Here is a 16,974-nt window from a genome sequence, read left to right as displayed (position 1 = left end):
GGTTCAAGGTGGGCCCCGCCCCTTGTTGATCTTTTTGACTGGTGCCATATGGGCTGGCACCTAACCAGCTTGCACGCAATACCAGGACAGAATGGATAAATATTGAAAATAAGGAAAGAAATGGTGTGCATCCCACCCCCATTATTGAAGTCTCTCCCTCTAGAGCAGGTCTGCTGACCTGGTTCTCTGGCTCTACAACGGCTCTGCTGACCTGGTTTCTCTGGCTCAACAGCAGCCCTGCTGACCTGGTTCACTGCGCTCACGATGCATGCACCCGACTTCGTGAAAATATACTTAAAATGAATATAATTTTATCATAAGTACAAATATGTTATTTTTATGAATATCTTAGATAATCTCTTGCTCTAATATGTATATTAAAGACACATATATATTTTTTGGAACATAATTTTTTTTTGCGGAAGTTGTGCACCCAGCGCGCCCCAGCACGTATATGATGTCACGCGGGACCCGCCACCGCGCAAGCCTCTCGTACTGTAATGCGCATGTGTCGCGAATGCGCGGGAGCAGGAGTCGCGGACTGGTCGCATACCAATCACGCACATCACATAATATTAAATGTATATGATGTAACTGAAAAACATGCAGCTGTCGCACACCGTACGCGGATCCTTCACGACTTTTCTAAAATGGCAGCTAGAATCCGCGCACCCACCGTGATGTGTACTCTTTGAGTGCGAGACTCTGAAAAAAATTTATTTTTTTAAAAAGAAAATAATATAAATATTAAAATAATAAATGAAAACTAAAAAATGTATCAATATTTCAGTTTGAATTTTTTAAACAATTTTTTGGGTGCAATTTTCAGAAAAATATATATTGTTATTTAATGAATAAGATATTTATAAATAAACAGTTAAAAAAATGTAGAAAATCAGTACAAAATATAGGTATAACTACTATCACACTTAAAAATTAGCATTTAAAAAACCTTTGAACTTCACTGAAAAAAAACATAGCTTTCAGAGACGTTATAGTTAGAAATTAGCATTTAAAAAAGCTTTGAAATTCACTGAAAAGCCATAGGTTTCAGAGACGTTATAGTTAGAAATTAGCATTTAAAAAACCTTAGAAATTCACAGAAAAAATCAAAGGCTTTAGGGATGTTATAGTTAGCTGGCCATTTCAGTCGTACAAAACCATAGAAATTCCTCCGTTATAGTTAGTTCTGGTAACTATAACTCGCGCGCCCGCAATGCACTGCTGATGTCACATGCATCATGCATGACATGGTCAGTGACATCACTGATGACATCTCAAATGACATCACTGATGACATCATCCACGTGACAATCTGATTCACCTCATCATACACTAGTATAACTTTTCATCACTCACTGTCAAGTACCATATTTGAAAGCATTGACACACCAATACCAGTTACTACATACCCACTCACTGATTCCTAAGTCTACACACACAACTCCCCAGTCAACAACAGAATCATTTATACATGCAGTCACTAATTAATAGAACACTATCAAATGCACTTATACACATATATAGACATTGACACATCAGCAGTCATCTTAGTCGGTTATGCAGTCATCCTACTCACTCATGAAAAAAATGTATCACTTGCATTTTCTCACTTATACAATTATCCAACAACACCTCATTTATTCAAACACATAGTAACTCATAGTAAATATGTTAAAAAATCACCATGACAATTATACTCTCAATCATATAGTTACTCTCATAATCACTTACTCTTACACATACTTATTATATACACCAACTCTCACATACAATGCCTTTTTTGTAATTTTACTTTGTTGAAGATGTACAACTAAAACATATATTCACTCACCAACACACAAATAAATACACTCAGTCACTGTTTCCACATGCATTCTTAAACATATACACCTAGTCAATCAACCATTCACACATCTATGCATAGAGTTATTTATACACACCCCATCCAACCACACACAAACTCAGTGTTCCATACAAATTCTCACCCAACTAATCAATAACTAATATAGACTCTCATGTAGTTAGTGACCAACTGATGCAGCATGTTATACAACAGAGACAGTGATGCACAAATTCACATAGTTTAGTTACTAATCCATGTATTAAGTGAGACACTTTTAATTACTCACTTAAACAGTCAGACATCTACTAAATCCTCCATCCAGACAGTTATATATCCACTCAATCTTCAATACAGATTGGTATATATATAATACATATTTAAATTTCAAACTAAACCACATTCACTGGATGATGTCATCAGTGATATCATCAGTGATGTCATCTGAGATGTCATCAGTGATGTCACTGACAATGTCATGCATGATATAATATGTGACATCATCAGCAGTGGATTGCGGGTGCGCGAGTTATAGTTAGCAGAACTAACAATAACGGAGGAATTTCAATGGTTTTGTACGAGTGAAATGTCCAGCTAAATATAACAGCCCTGAAACCTATGTTTTTTTCAGTGAATTTTTAAGGTTTTTTAAATGCTAATTCCTAACTATAACATGTCTGAAACCTATGATTTTTTCAGTGAATTTCGAAGGTTTTTTAAATGATAATTTTAAAATGTAATAATAGTTATATGAATTTTTTTTATACTGATTTTCTAGTTTTTCCACTGTTTATTTTTACAAATTTTAATTTTTAAATTACATTATATATTTTCAATATAAATGGAAATACAAATGTTATTAAAATATTGAAACTGAAATATTGTTTTTTTTTGTTGAATGTATAAGTGTAGAACTATAAGTGTGTTGGTTAGTTAGGGGACTGCATGCATAGTGGATAGGGGTTTGAAACAGTCCATGTGCTAAGGCCTGGCACAGTGCATGAGTACTTGGGTACTGACTGAATGATTAGAGTACTGCAAGGAGAGTGCATGGGTAACTTTATAAGTGGTTGGGTTTTGGCGCAGTGAATGGATTAGTACATGGTGCTGAATGGGTCACTAGAGGAGTGCAAGGGGAGTAACAGGGTGTTTGCTCGAAGTGTATGGATACTGACTGGGAAATTGAAGGTGTGAAAGACAAGTGTGTAGGTGGTTAAGAGACTTCATGCATAGCGGATAGGCGTTTGAGGCAGTCCATGTGCTAAGGCCTGGCTCACTGCATGAATACTTACACAGTGGTGAAGGGAGGGGGCCTGAGGTGACGTGTGAAAACACGTACTGTGGCACGTTTTAAGTTGGGGTAATAATTCCCCTTCAATCCTGAGAGCCCCAGGGGGCCAACTAGCCCACCAGGTGCTTCCAGTAAGCACCACTGCGCTGTTTCAGAGAGGTGGCCCAGGCCGCCCCCCTTTTTACACTTCTCTGCAACGCAGCTCTGTGGTGCTTACTGGAGGTACCTAGTGGGCTAGTTTGCTAGTTGGACCCAAGGGACACTCAGGATTCAAGGGGACTTACAATCTCCCAAATTAAAACGGCCACAGGGCGCATTTACACAGTGGTGAAGGGAGGGGATGGGGCCCGTGGTGACGTGTGAAAACACGCCCTGTGGCGCGTTTTAAGTTGGGGAAATAATTCCCCTTCAATCCTGAGGGCCCCTGGGGGCTGACTAGCCCACCAGGTGCTTCCAGTAAGCACCACTGTGCTGTGTTTCAGACAGGTGGCCCAGGCCATGCCCCTTTTTACACCTCTCTGCAACGCAGCTATGTGGCGGTTACTGGAGGTACCTAGTGGGCTATTTGTACCCAAGGGACACTCAGGATTCAAGGGGACCTAATCTCCCAAATTAAAACGGACACAAGGCGCGTTTACACAGTGGCGAAGGGACCGGCATTGCTTTTCCACATGGGGAGCTGCGAAGATGCAGCTCCAATTCCAGTTTTCAATCACAGACCTGACTCAGCAAGGTAAGGGAAGTCCAATGCACATTTATTCCTGGCTGTGACGCCTTTCGGCAGTGACTACTGCCGTGATCACACACTAGACACCATTACTTGCCAGTTCTTAAATAGTAGATCACATGGTTCCAAATCAGTAATCATAGAAACATACCAAACTGCAATTATGTTATGACACATATACTACTTACAATCAATCTTTTTGCTTTACACATGGTTTTTCTTTTCATTATCTTTTTAATTCCTTAATTTTTTTATTGTTCTCCCTATGTCTCGCCATTTGACTCCAAAATTTAAAATTCATCATACTTAACCTCATCTCAGATATTTACACAATTATATTGCACAGTTTGGTTATTAACGTCAAAATAAAGTGCCCATTCATAAATTCAGTGACATCGTAAGTCATCCTATGTATACTACTTCATCACTCTAAATTCATTATTTAAGGTGCAAGTGTTTTAAGTAACCACTGCCCAGCTCTCATAAAGTGCACATGCAATATTTCATGTTGCCGAACTGTCTTAGAGTGCTAGTGCATTAATATAATATTTAAACCTCTTCCAGGATCACAATCACTTTTTGCACAACATTATACATGTACACTTTGATAAATATATTTAAGTAAATTATCTCTTTTTTTCTGTATACACATTTTTATATCCAGATGGTGCCAAACATCCAAATGGGAATTCTTGGCTAGTGCCTGTGCAAAATATATTCCTTTTTTGACAATCAAACTCCAAAGGGGTTATATAATATATAAGCAGAAGCTTCATCCCCTTGCTTGTCTTATATTATGATTGACACACTATTGGCTGCTATACTTGTACTTCACCACGATTGTCATCTCCTCGTATACATAAGCTTTCTATTGTTTCACTGATTTATTACAACAATACATTAACATAACCCAAACTTGTGATTATAAGCTACAAGTGCTTTTTTATACCCTGTCTTTTACGATCAATCATATTTTCTAAGATGCTTTTCTTCTTAATTAACATTTTCACCTCTATCTACACACATATGATCCATTTTGGCTATTCAGGAGAGAAGAACAATCCTCACTAAATAAGTACATATAACGCTTCATCAGAGTTGAGGCCATATGGAATTCTAGTATTCAACATCACAATATATCTTGATTGCAACTATCTTAATTTAAATTCTCGGTTGCCACCTTTCATGTTTTTAGGACCGAATCAATGACATTATAAAACAGCTCATTCACATTACCTCCAAGGACCTCAATAATGTGCCTAGCAACAGGATAACTTTTTCACTGTTTTTACTACCCTAAGGTGTTGCAGAATTCTCACATTTGCCATGTGAATGGTGCTCCCTACATATAGTTGTGGATATGAGCATTGAAGAATGGAAACTACATTTTCACACTTTCAATTATAAAAATGGTGACTTTTCCATGGCTTCTTTTTTTTTTTCTAATAACTTTATTTTTCCAGGTTACTTAAATACAATGGATACACATATACAAATCCGTTCACATGTTAATTGCTATACATTATTGCCGTCTGATATTACAGAATGTAAACATTGTAACAGTAAGACGTCCGTTCAGGTCGGAAATAAATAAATTGAAGTCAAAGGACATTGTTGTTAAGAAAGGGAACCACTCAATCTCCCTGTGTCATGACCGTTTTCCCCTGTCGCCCTGTAAACACCATAAACTAGTTCATCGACATCAGGGCTTGTCTCAGCTGTAGGAAAGTAACCAATTTCGAGGGAAATCCGGATCAGAAGGCTTACCCCACCCCTGCCGGAAGAATGCCTTGTTCCAATGGAGAGCTGGATGTACGATTCATGTTCTCCACATATGAATGATATGGGCCCCATATGTCTTTGGGCCAGGATGTGCTAGGCATTACGCTTGCGTAGGTTTCGCTGTTAACATTGCAATAGGCAAAGCTGTTCTGCCAACTCTGGACTGTAGGTGCAGATTTACTGCCCCAGTGTATCGCTATCTCTCGCTTTGCCAGCAGGAGCCCCAGTGATGCAAACCGCCTGATTTTCTTGGGAAAGTTAACTGTGTATCCCAATAGGGCCATCTCCGGTGTAGGGATCAGGGGGAGATTAATCATTTTCCCGAGCGTTTTGTGTATATGTTCCCAAAAGGCTGTAGTTTAGGACATGTCCAGGTAAGATGTGCAAAGTTAGCGTGTGGTGTCGCTCATTTACAACAGTTGTGTGGTCTAGATGGGCCCATTCTGTGCGCTTTAGCAGGGGTGAAATAAATGCGTCGTAAAAAATTTGAAATGTAGGAGTTTATGCTTGCTGTTGAGAGAAACTTCTTGTGATACTGCACAGCATTTGGCCCATTGCTCATCTGTTATTTGGCAACCCAAATCAATTTCCCAGTCGTTTCGGATCTTATCGTCATTAACGGGCTTCATTTTAGCACAAGTCTTATATATTTTGGAAATTAAATGTGCGCCACTCGTGCTTTCAATTAACAGCGTGAGAGGGGGAAATTAGTCGGGTTCCACTGGGAAGTTAGGAAGAGCGGCACGCAACGCCGACCAGATACGGCCTAGGAAGAATCTATCCATGACGCTGCTGGCTTGGAAACTGGTGTCTTCCAAGATTGAGAAACAGTGACCCCCGGGGTATAAAACACCCATTGTGGAGATTTCAAATTTTGTCAGAGTGCGCTGAACTAAACGTTCTCCCAGGATCGGGATCCAGTGGGCGTTGGGGATGGGCATTGCCGAGGAGTATAATACTGTGGCGCCAGCTAGTCGTCTCAGTCTGTCCCACGCCCAGCTTGTGGTGGAGACGGTTTGAATGTCATGTGGCTCTCTAGGAATGCCCTTCGGTAGGACAGTTGAAAGCCTGTCCGGGAGAACAAAGTCCGCTTCCGGACGTAGATACGGTATCCTGGCATCGGGGTGAAACCAGAGGTATGCGAAACAGCATTGGGCCACTGTATGATATAGCTGTAGATCAGGAACATTGTAGCCACCGCTATCATATGCAGTGTGAGAACTGACCAGCAGACCCGTGCCTGTTTACCACCCCAGACCACGCATGTAAGAAGTGTGCGGAGTGTCCGAAAAAAACCAGTAGTGAGGTGAATTGGGATATTGTTAAAAAAAGCAACCCCATCTTTAGGATCGCAACTCGGCCAGCAAGCGATAAGGGCAGCCGAAGCCATTTTTCCAACTGTGTTTCTAGTGTGTTGATGGCACGTCCATAGTTCAGGCTGGGCAGGGTCCAAGTGAATATGGATTCCCAGATATTTGACCGAATCGTCACACCATTCTAGTGGGAATTCACACTCCCATGGATTCGTACTCGAAGTTAAAGGAAATATAACTGACTTATGCCAATTGATTACTAGGCCAGAGAAGCAGGCAAATCTAAGAATTTCCTGATCAGTAGATCTAAATTTACTTGTGGCTCCCTGACATAGAGTATTGTGTCGTCCGCATAAAGTAAAACTAGAAGGGGACCTGTATTGAATTGTAGCCCCCACTGTAGGTGACGCTCCTGGAAATGTCGTATTAACGGATCCATAGCCAGGATAAACAATAGAGGGGACAGAGGGCAGCCCTGTCGGGTCCCGCGGGAAAGCCCGAAGGGCCGGGACAGTGTGCCATTTAAGCGAAGTCTCGCCGTGGGTTTGCTGTATAGTAATGCGGTGGTGAAGATGAATCCAAGTGGCATACCTATACGGCGTATTATAGAGAGAAAGAAGGGCCATTCCAAGGAGTCAAACGCTTTCTCAGTGTCTAGGAGAATGACCGCTGCAGGGACTTCAGGATTGATCCTGTGTATGACCGCAAAGAGTGTTCTGAGATTAAGAGAGGTAGACCGATGGGGGACAAAGCCGGACTGAGGCAGAGATATAATAAATTCCATCAATTGGGACAGACGATTTGCGATGACTTTGGCTAAAATTTTACAGTCTAGAGTTAAGAGAGACAGAGGCCTATATGACCCGCACTGCGTGGGATCTTTGCCGGATTTGGGGAGCAGGATTATGACAGCCTCACAAAGTGTAGGGGGGAGCAATTGTTTCTCTAGGTCTTTGGCATAAAACTCAATAAGTTGAGGCTGCAAGTAGGTCTTGATATTCCTTGTAGAAGTCTCCGGTGAAGCCATCTAGTCCTGGGGCTGTGGAGCCTCGAAGGGTGTCGATGGCTCCAAGCACATCTGCAATGGAAATTGGTTCTGCCAAAAAATCTTGCATGTGCCTTTCGAGATACACAAGTGTGAACTTGTCTAAATAATCTTCCTGTACCTCATGGGTGCTTCCTAACCTGGTAGCAGACAGGGTCGAGAAATAGGTTTTAAATTTGTCATGGATGTCTAATGTGGAGGTGAGAGTGCGGTTGTTCGCAGTGTGTGTCTTGGTGATGTAGGCTTTGCTGTAAGATGGTCGTAGTATCTGGGCCAGCATCCTGCCACACCTCTCGCCCTCTCCATATCTTCAAGCAGTCTGGTATTTGCCCAAATTCAGAATTTCCCGTTCTGCTGTTTCCCTCTAGTCAGCCAGGAGGGCCAGGCATTGCCCTTCCATAGCGGGGCTTATCGAGTGAGCCGAGGTGGCATCTAGCGCCTTGAGTTTGCGCTCGATGCGGGACAGTGTGTTTCAAAGATCGTTAAGCACCCTGGCGTGTTTTGCGATACAAGCGCCCCTTATAACAGCTTTAAACCCCTCCCAGAGGACTGCCCAGGAGTCAACTGATCCTGTGTTAATGGCAAAATAGTCTTCAATGGCCTCGCGAATCTACGCCTTAAACATTTCATCGTGTAGGGCAGGGCTGGGGAACCGCCACTGATGTTCAAAGCCCTCAGGGCGAGGAACCTTCAAGTGCAGCAGGAATGATCAGAGTATGTCCTATGGAGTGTCCTGATTGATGTGCACCAACCGTAAACCTCAGGGGAAAGCAGCTAGAAATCTATCCAGGTCCAAGTGTTGTGTTTGCCTGAATAATGTCTGTAGTGGTGGGGTTACGTGCGCGCCAGATATCTAGGAGTATAAACTGTTCTCAAAGCTCTGAAAGGGCAAGACGAGCTCGAGGTTTGGTGTCAGGAGCTGTGGACATGCTATCTAGTTCAGGAGATAGTAGCAAATTGAATTCCCCTCCTATTAGCAAAATCTGTGGCTCCAACCTTGCAAGCTGAGTGTGAAGGGAGTGGAAGAAATCCGGGGAATCAGAGTTTGGGGGGTATAAGCATACCAAGGCACTTCTGCAGCATATCTGGGACCGTGTGACGATTAAATACCTGCCCTCGCCATCCCAGATAAGTGAACCGAAATTAAAGGTGACCCACTTGTGAATCAAAATGGCTGCCCCCGCTTGCATAATTGCTGAAAGTGGTAAAGTATCTGTGTGCTCCCCAGCTCCCCAGCTTGCACCGAAGTGTGCTGTGTCAGTTTTAGGAAGATGTGTCTCCTGTAAATAGGCGATATCAACGTTATGTCTTAATAAACAGTGTATCACCTGTCTTCGTTTACGAGTGTCGTTGAGCCCTCGTACATTCCAGAATACCAGGGAAAGGTCTGAGGGGCCCGTTATATTACCCAACCTGGCCATCTGATAGGAGCAACAAAGTCGTCATAAGGAGCGAGCGGCAATAAAACGGAATCTGCAACAGTGAACGTCTCATCATAACCAACAAACAGTTTGTGCAATCCTAATCTATCCCCTCCCACCCCTCATCCAGCCATACCCCGAACGGAGTAGGACCAAACCCAAAAGAAAAACTGAACATGAAGTAGCAATCCCCATAAATGGTACCCCAGAACCAGCATATTCAAATCCAGAGGATACACCATGGAGGGTGGCAACGCTAAGGCAATCATCCAGCTATTTAAATACAGTGTAATAGGATGCATAACGTATTCCTAGTACTATAATGTGCAGCATAACATGAACGATATAACTATTTTAACCAGTGCCAGAGCTAGAGAAGAGGTCTGCACTGGCATCCGAACCACTATGTGGGGTAGAGGGCTTCCCTCCGTCCCCTGAGGACTGTTTATTATTTTCTTTATAAACCTGACAGAATTCCTGCACCTCTGTTGGAGTGTCAAAGATGCGTGCCCTGCCGCCCACATCCACTTTCAATCTGGCAGGGTACAGCATACTGTATCTTAAACCCAAGTTCCTAAGGTTGGCTTTGACTCCATTGAATTTACGGCGGGCAAACTGAACCATGGCAGTGAAGTATGGGTAGAATGACAATTAGGAGCCCTGTTAATCAATGTCGCCACGCTCCCTAGCGAGTCTCAAAGCAGAGTCACGGTCCCGAAAGTTTATGAAGCGTGCAACAATGGGTCTGGGAGGGAGACTCGGATTAGGACGAGGCCCCAGTGATCTGTGTGCTCTCTCTATCACAAATCCAGAAGTGAAAGATTCTTTGCCAAACAGATCCGTTAACAGTGTTTCGACAAAAAGGTCCATGCGACCAGAAGTCGCCGTCTCCGGAACCCCGCGGATGCGTATGTTGCGTCAACTGCGCGCTTCGAGGTCCTCATTCTTGATAGCCACTTCTTTGAGGATGCGCTCTACATGTTTCAGTCATTTAATTGATTGGGCCTTCCTGTCCTTAATGTCAGAGATGCCGGCCTCCCCTACATCTAGCCACCTGTCATGGACCTGTATCTTGGACCCCAAGCTGGATATGTTTTGGTCCAGCAGATCAAACCGGCTGTCCAGCGCCTTGAAGCCTGCCTTCATTTCCTGAAGAAGAGGGGGCAGACCCCTCAGAGGAGCCATCCGTGCGTTCTGCGCTTTGTGCATTGTCTGCCATGTTGGAGCTGTGTGAAGGTGCCCTGTTGACTACCTTTTCAAATGGGAAAGTTTTTTGCTTGGGGTCTTTACGTCCCATGCCGCAGGGGAACAAGGCAGGCAACAGGATCTGGGAATGACCTTCCAGTCAGTGCCACCTATGTACACATGCACTAAAGTGCCATACAGCAGCGTAGGGCGCAAGGGCTGATTGTAGGACTGGACTGAGAAAAGTCGTGACATCAGGCAGGCTGGTGGAGGAGCAGGAGCCTCAATAAAGGTGGGAGGCCAAAGAGTAACGCAGCACCATAAAAATACAATGATAAAGTATAGACTGATTTGTACTTGTCAGCTGAGGTGATTATCCTGTAGCTCCGAGAGACATACGTGGCATCCAGGACTCAATGTACATGGGCGCACTATGCAGGCAGATTGGGCATTTGGTTAGTGAGTTTTCACTATAAGTGCTGCTGCCCTGGCTCCACCAGCCAAGGGGGAGGTCTTCACAGCGCGGTGTGTTGTGCACAGCACAGCGCCAAAGTGTCCCTCGGGTGGCACGCCCAACATCGGGGCAATCGACTCTGGAATGCAGGTGCAGGTTCCAGTTGTTGTTTCTGTGAAATATGGGTGCTGATAGTTATTAGAAGAGGCTGCTGCCCCACCGAGGCGCCATGCAAGTTTCCAGATGGGCGCTGTCCCGTCGATAGGCAGAGTGTGCGGCGGCCTCTCAGCAAGCTGTTTACCCCGCCCCCTGTCTCAGTCCGTCCCGTCCAGGTGCTACCAAAGCCGGCAGGCGGGCCTTGTCCCCGCCAGCAATTAAATATTAGAGAGGGGCAAGTCGGCTGTGATGGCGAAGCCGCAACCTAAGCACTGCTGGGCATGGGGTAAGGTGAGTGCCCACCTCGCTGCCAGCGCCCACCTGATGCAGCCTCCGGCCCAGGCTCGCTCACCTCGATCGCTCCAATCCCGATCCCACTCAGGCTCGTCCGCGCGCCGGTGGCTTAGTTCACTTCTGGCAAGGCTGCCCCCCTGGCTCCACACGGCACCTTATCTCAGGTTTAGGGGCACCTCTTATGCTCGTTTTTCGACCGGCAGGGTCAGGAGGCATTCAGCTGGTCAGCGTGCCTCGTCTCGCTGCATCGTTCAGGCAAATATCACATTAACATCCACAGAGCCGGAGTGCCCATCAGAGCTTTAAAGACAGGAGCCATCTTAGTCACCGGCTCGGCCACACCCCTCTTCCATGGACTCTTCCATAATGGTGATTGAATCTCTTTCTTGTTGTGACCATGTTTGCAGGTTTTGCATTTATAACACCTGACAAAGCCCGGACTGGCCCTTAGTCAACCTTCCATGTCTGTCACCTTTGGGCACCTCATCACAAGATCCTGTCGCATAGATTTTGCTTGTCTGAATGTTAAAAGAGGTATACAATATATGATGCTGCCTAATATAGGGTCACTCTCTACTAAATTCCAGTGTATATTCATGGATACTCTCACTTTGGCATGATAGGCATTGTACCCAGTGATCACACGTAATTCATCCTTGCCTTTTCTGTTTTGGTTCCTCCTGTCTTAATACAGAATAACAAATCTCTGGTGATTCTCTCCACCTTGTTCTGAGCTTGAGCTAGAACATGGGTGCTATGTCCTCTCTTGGTGAATCTCTGTTAATTTCCTCTGTGCTTCCATCAATGAAGTGGAGCCACTGCAGTTTCTTTTCATCCATAAATGTTCTGCGTATGGAATACTCTGCTTAAGTTTCTGTGGATGGAAGCTACGTGAATGCAGGATGAAATTCCATGGTGTGGGTTTCCTATGTGTTCTTGTGTGTAATTTGTTGTTTTTCACAAACACCTCAACATCCAAAAAGCAAATCTCTAATTCACTGACTGATGGTGCAGGTAAACTGTAAAATCAAAAGATTTGTTATTTAATTCTGACACAAGCAGTCTCACTGATTCTTGTGAACCTTTCCACAGGATGAACAAGTCATCAATGATCTTGTCCAAAGAATGACACTCTCAGCCCATTCCATGGCATGTTTGACGCTGAGCACTTGCTCCTCCCACCAAACCATTTAAAGGTTGGCATAACTTGGGGCGAAGCAGGTGCCCATGGGTGTATCCTCGCCTGTCGGAATGTGTCCTTTCCAAACATAACAACAATTTTTTTCAAGGATCATCTAGCCATCTCAATAAGCATTTTTGAATGTTGATGTAAGCCTATTGGACTTGGGTCTAAAAAATGTCTCATGGCTCTAAGCCCATCCTCATGGGAAATGCTGGTGTACAGCGAGGTTACATCTAGTGTCATCAGGACAAAAGATTCATCCCATGGGATATGTATATACATATATATAAGGCTTTTAACATATTTATATATTTTTATTTACTGAAAAACCCAAGGTTGAGGGATGTTATAGTTATATATATATATATATATATATATATATATATATATATATATATATATATATATAGCTTTTAACTTAACTGCTAAAAAAATACATTTTTGGTGTTTAGTGCATGTGTGGTAAAGATTTGTGTTCTATACTCATTGCGTGGGAATGGATGTGCTGTAAAGGCATGCATGCATCGTAATTGCAGCTACTCTTCTAGGGGCTCATTACCAATGTAATAAAGCATGAAACCTGCTTTTTTATCATAACTCACAAGTTTCTGTTTTTTTTCACAGACAAGCACTGAAGCCAGAGCACGGAGGTTCAATACATTTCTGTAGCTGGATAATTATCTTAGGAGATACAATGGCTTCTTATAATCCTACACCTTGCTTCTCAGATGAAGAAATAAATCGTAAGTCACCACCATCACTTGGCTGTTAGAATGCATGGTGTACAAATGTCACTTGTTTGTTTTTGTCAGGGTATTGTAAATGTTTTTGTCATCATATTGTAAATGTTATTTGCACACATAATGTACACACTGAATTTTAATCAGCCTTTCACAAAATTTTAAAAAGTTCCTGATGAGACAGAGTGTTCAGTGATATAAACATATACTGAAAGCCGCTGTATAGTCTTAGTTTGGGTAGAATTTCCCATGAAAATACTTTTTTCTTTTCGTGATAACCTTGGCACTTATGAAACTTAATAAAACTTTCTGAAAAAATCAGCAAAAGTTGACTTGGGTGCAACATGTCAAGTTTTGTGCACATTTGTTAATGGGTGACAGGAGAAAATACCTTACTGAAGTGGAGTTTGGTTGCCTGTGGCAGATAGGGCACTAATACCAACACACAATGTGCATGGCTGAAGGACTTCATGCACATTGATTGGCATCCCTGAGTGCTCATGACTGCACCCTTGATGTGTCAGATAATCTTACATGATATTCTTTATCCTACTAACATCTACCCATAGCACTATAAAAGAGGTAACTGTGGTATTATTTGACTGGTTTGTATTTGTATTGTTATTTGAAAACATTGTGCTTTTGCATGTTGCTTCTTATTGGTATAAATATTGTTAGGTCATAAGGATTGTATTTGGTCCGAGACTTATGGTTTTAAATGGCTTTTTTGCAGGTTATGGATTGCAATCATAAACTTATCTTGCTGTAACTTTTAGTGGTTTTTCGGTTTCAATGCATAACCTAAATTTAAGGTGGATTAATAAGTCGATTTCTGAGTTATTTTCAACCTATGCCTCAAGATAACAATAGTTTCACTTTAATGTGTAAGGAGGAGTGGAGAGCTGACAGTACTTGCAGCATGTCATCTCTGAGTTTCTGCCTCTCAAGCTGACTACACCCTGACACTCTGTCAGTGCACTATGATAAGTTCTGAAAAGTCATTGTTGTGCAAAATAGTTTCATGGAACAGTCAACAACAAATTTACACAATTACAGTGCTCAACTTTGAATGAACAAGAAACGACCTGCGAGAGTCATTTTGGAAGCTTGGTGATCTCTTTGTGGAAAATGCCTAGGGAGATTGTTTGGAATCACCACTAGCCAGCAGAGATGGCCATGGAAGCACTCACCCTGGACAAAAATGCAACATAGCTTTTTGGGTGAGAGTGGTAACACCTCATGGAACTCAGGTGATCACAAAGGTCCAAGGTACTAATGTCTGGTGACTCCTGGGTGCAATTTGCTGGCAAAACTTGTTGTTTTTTCTTTTATAAGCGCACCAGAAATCACTCTGAAACTTCTACCAACTCAGTGCCTAGTTATCCTGGGAGTTTGAACTTTTGAGATACGAAGGCTTACAGGCAGAGAGGTACACCTTGAGTGGCCCAGACAGGCATAGAACCGGGCTTTCTAATGCACCTCAAAAGGAAGTTGCTGAAGTACCATGGAACATATATTGGTAAAATCAACTGCCTAAAACTAATAAAAATCAATGCAGGAGGTGAGGTCAGGCCGATGATGGCCGCCTGAAAATAGAGCTCTGCCCCGAGAAGGTCTCTGGGTAGCGACAGCGGCCTTTCGGAGGCAGCTGGGGGGCAAATTCAACACTTCCCTCACGCTGGATGGATCCCCGAGTAATCTCAGCTCGGGATCTGAGGATGGAATACACCACACCGGAGAGGATTCACCCGGCAATGAGGCAGGAGCACAGGGCCTAGAGGCATGACTGAAGCCTCGGCCCTTGCGTTACTACTCGGCCCCGCCTTCTGCAAATCACCTTGCCCTTCTGGGTCGGTCTTCCATGCCATGCTTGGCACACTCTGGAGACCTGTGATGGGCCAAGACTCACCACGAAAGACCCCTGGAGCATCTACCAACCCCCAACGTTCACCCCAACGTGGGAATACCAGACATCCCCTCTTCCCGTTCAGCTCCTCACTCTGAGCAGGCGGGCCTGACCCAGAGGCCCCAGGGACCACTGCTGGCCGCTACAGGAGAGTTGCGACACACCTGTGGGGACATCAGGACGCTCCCACCCCCCCTCCAGGCTGCGAAGCACCAGCTCTAACATCCCTTTATGACACACTCCTAGCAGCTCCTTGGCCCACACATTGCCCAATGAACTGAGATACCTCCAGGTGCTTTTCACTGGACTGCCCCAAGTGCCAGTCCTTGTGTGTTACAGCTGATTGTGGAGTGCAAGGACTGATTAGGGGACAACACAGCACCAGGTGGGTCTCACCCACCATACCTCCCTGGGGTCAAGGGCAACAAGTTTCCATGTGTGTACAAGTAGGCCCAACCCCCTACATCACAAACCCTTTGACTGCCAGTTTACAGTACCACATTATGGATCAGGGAAAGGCTTTGCCTGCAGTTAAGGTAATATTTGTGTCCATGTGTTAATGCTGTTCAAACTTGCATTTATGGTTCATTAATGCAAAACCTTTATTATTAGGGTGAGTGATCTAAGTACATGCTGTAAGTTCAGACTGTTAAGTACATGCTGTAAGTTCAGACTGTACTACTGACAGTGGGAGCAGTATAAAAATGTGTACACACGTTTTCAATATTTAGCAATATGAGGCTATGCATACGGCTCCCAGAATGCTCTCTTGTTAGATGCAAATATATTCAGAAGCTTGAAAGCAAGATTTATTATTCTTTGCTTTCAAAATAAAATGTTCACGAAAAAATGCAAAAACATTTTGCTGAACTACTGTAACATTTTAGGTACCATTTTCCTGCAGCATCATTTAGTAAAGGGTGTTGATGTGTGCTAGTGTTTCCCAAAAATATTCATAATGGAAAATCAGTGTAATTAATTTTAGTAAGATTATGGGAAATAAACAAGCATTTGTAAAGCCAATAGGTCTGGAATTGTTGGTCAGCGTTTTGGTTTTGTCAATGCGTGACTTGTTTTGGCATGTTTTTTGTAAAACCTTATTGGTGTGGGAGCTACCACGCCCTCATTATAACAAAACATTGGCAAAAGCAAAAATTGTTTTGGTCTCAAAAAGCACACATTGCAACAGTAGTTCCTGGCACTGAACAAAACGACTATGTGTCGATTATGCTCCTTGTGAAAGAACAGAATGCTGTCACTCACAGTGAAGCTAGCCGACAGGGAGAGACAGAATTTTAATAAACACAAAATGTCATGGTTAACGCCAGACCTAATCAGGGGCCCAATTATTAAAGTCTAAAAAGTGCACTCATGTACTTGCATTACGTGCAGTTATACAACTTTCATGAATTCACAAGACTTTATAGAAGTAGGCCAAGAAATAGTACTCCTAGAAAAAATATTTGTGAACTGCATTTTAGCATGAGTTAATATGCAGGTGTAGATGTGCTCATGCGAAAATCTGAGTGTTTGCAAGTTCACTTTCCCTCCAACCATTTTTCCCCAACCCTGAAAGATGTTTTATGGCTGCCATTATCAGGATTAGATCTCCAACCTCTCTCAGTATGGGAAAA

General features: G+C 43.3%; 1 protein-coding gene across 2 annotated transcripts in view; it reads left to right on the top strand.

The window, feature by feature from the left end:
* LOC146861821 (uncharacterized) overlaps nucleotides 1–16,974 on the top strand; it is a 1,143,841-nt gene that overhangs the window by 89,172 nt on the left and 1,037,695 nt on the right. For both annotated transcript variants that reach the window (XM_085643198.1, XM_085643199.1), the window contains exon 2: nucleotides 13,319–13,437. In XM_085643198.1, the coding sequence (XP_085499324.1) occupies nucleotides 13,389–13,437 (49 nt within the window). In that variant the 5' untranslated portion in view covers nucleotides 13,319–13,388. The remainder of the gene's footprint in view (nucleotides 1–13,318; nucleotides 13,438–16,974) is intronic.

This window comes from Triturus cristatus, chromosome 2_2 (genome assembly GCF_964204655.1).
Source record: "Triturus cristatus chromosome 2_2, aTriCri1.1, whole genome shotgun sequence".
In the NCBI taxonomy this organism is placed as follows: Eukaryota; Metazoa; Chordata; class Amphibia; order Caudata; family Salamandridae; genus Triturus; species Triturus cristatus.
The sequence above is the reverse complement of the archived record's forward strand: the minus strand, read 5'-3'. Positions and strand labels throughout refer to the sequence as shown.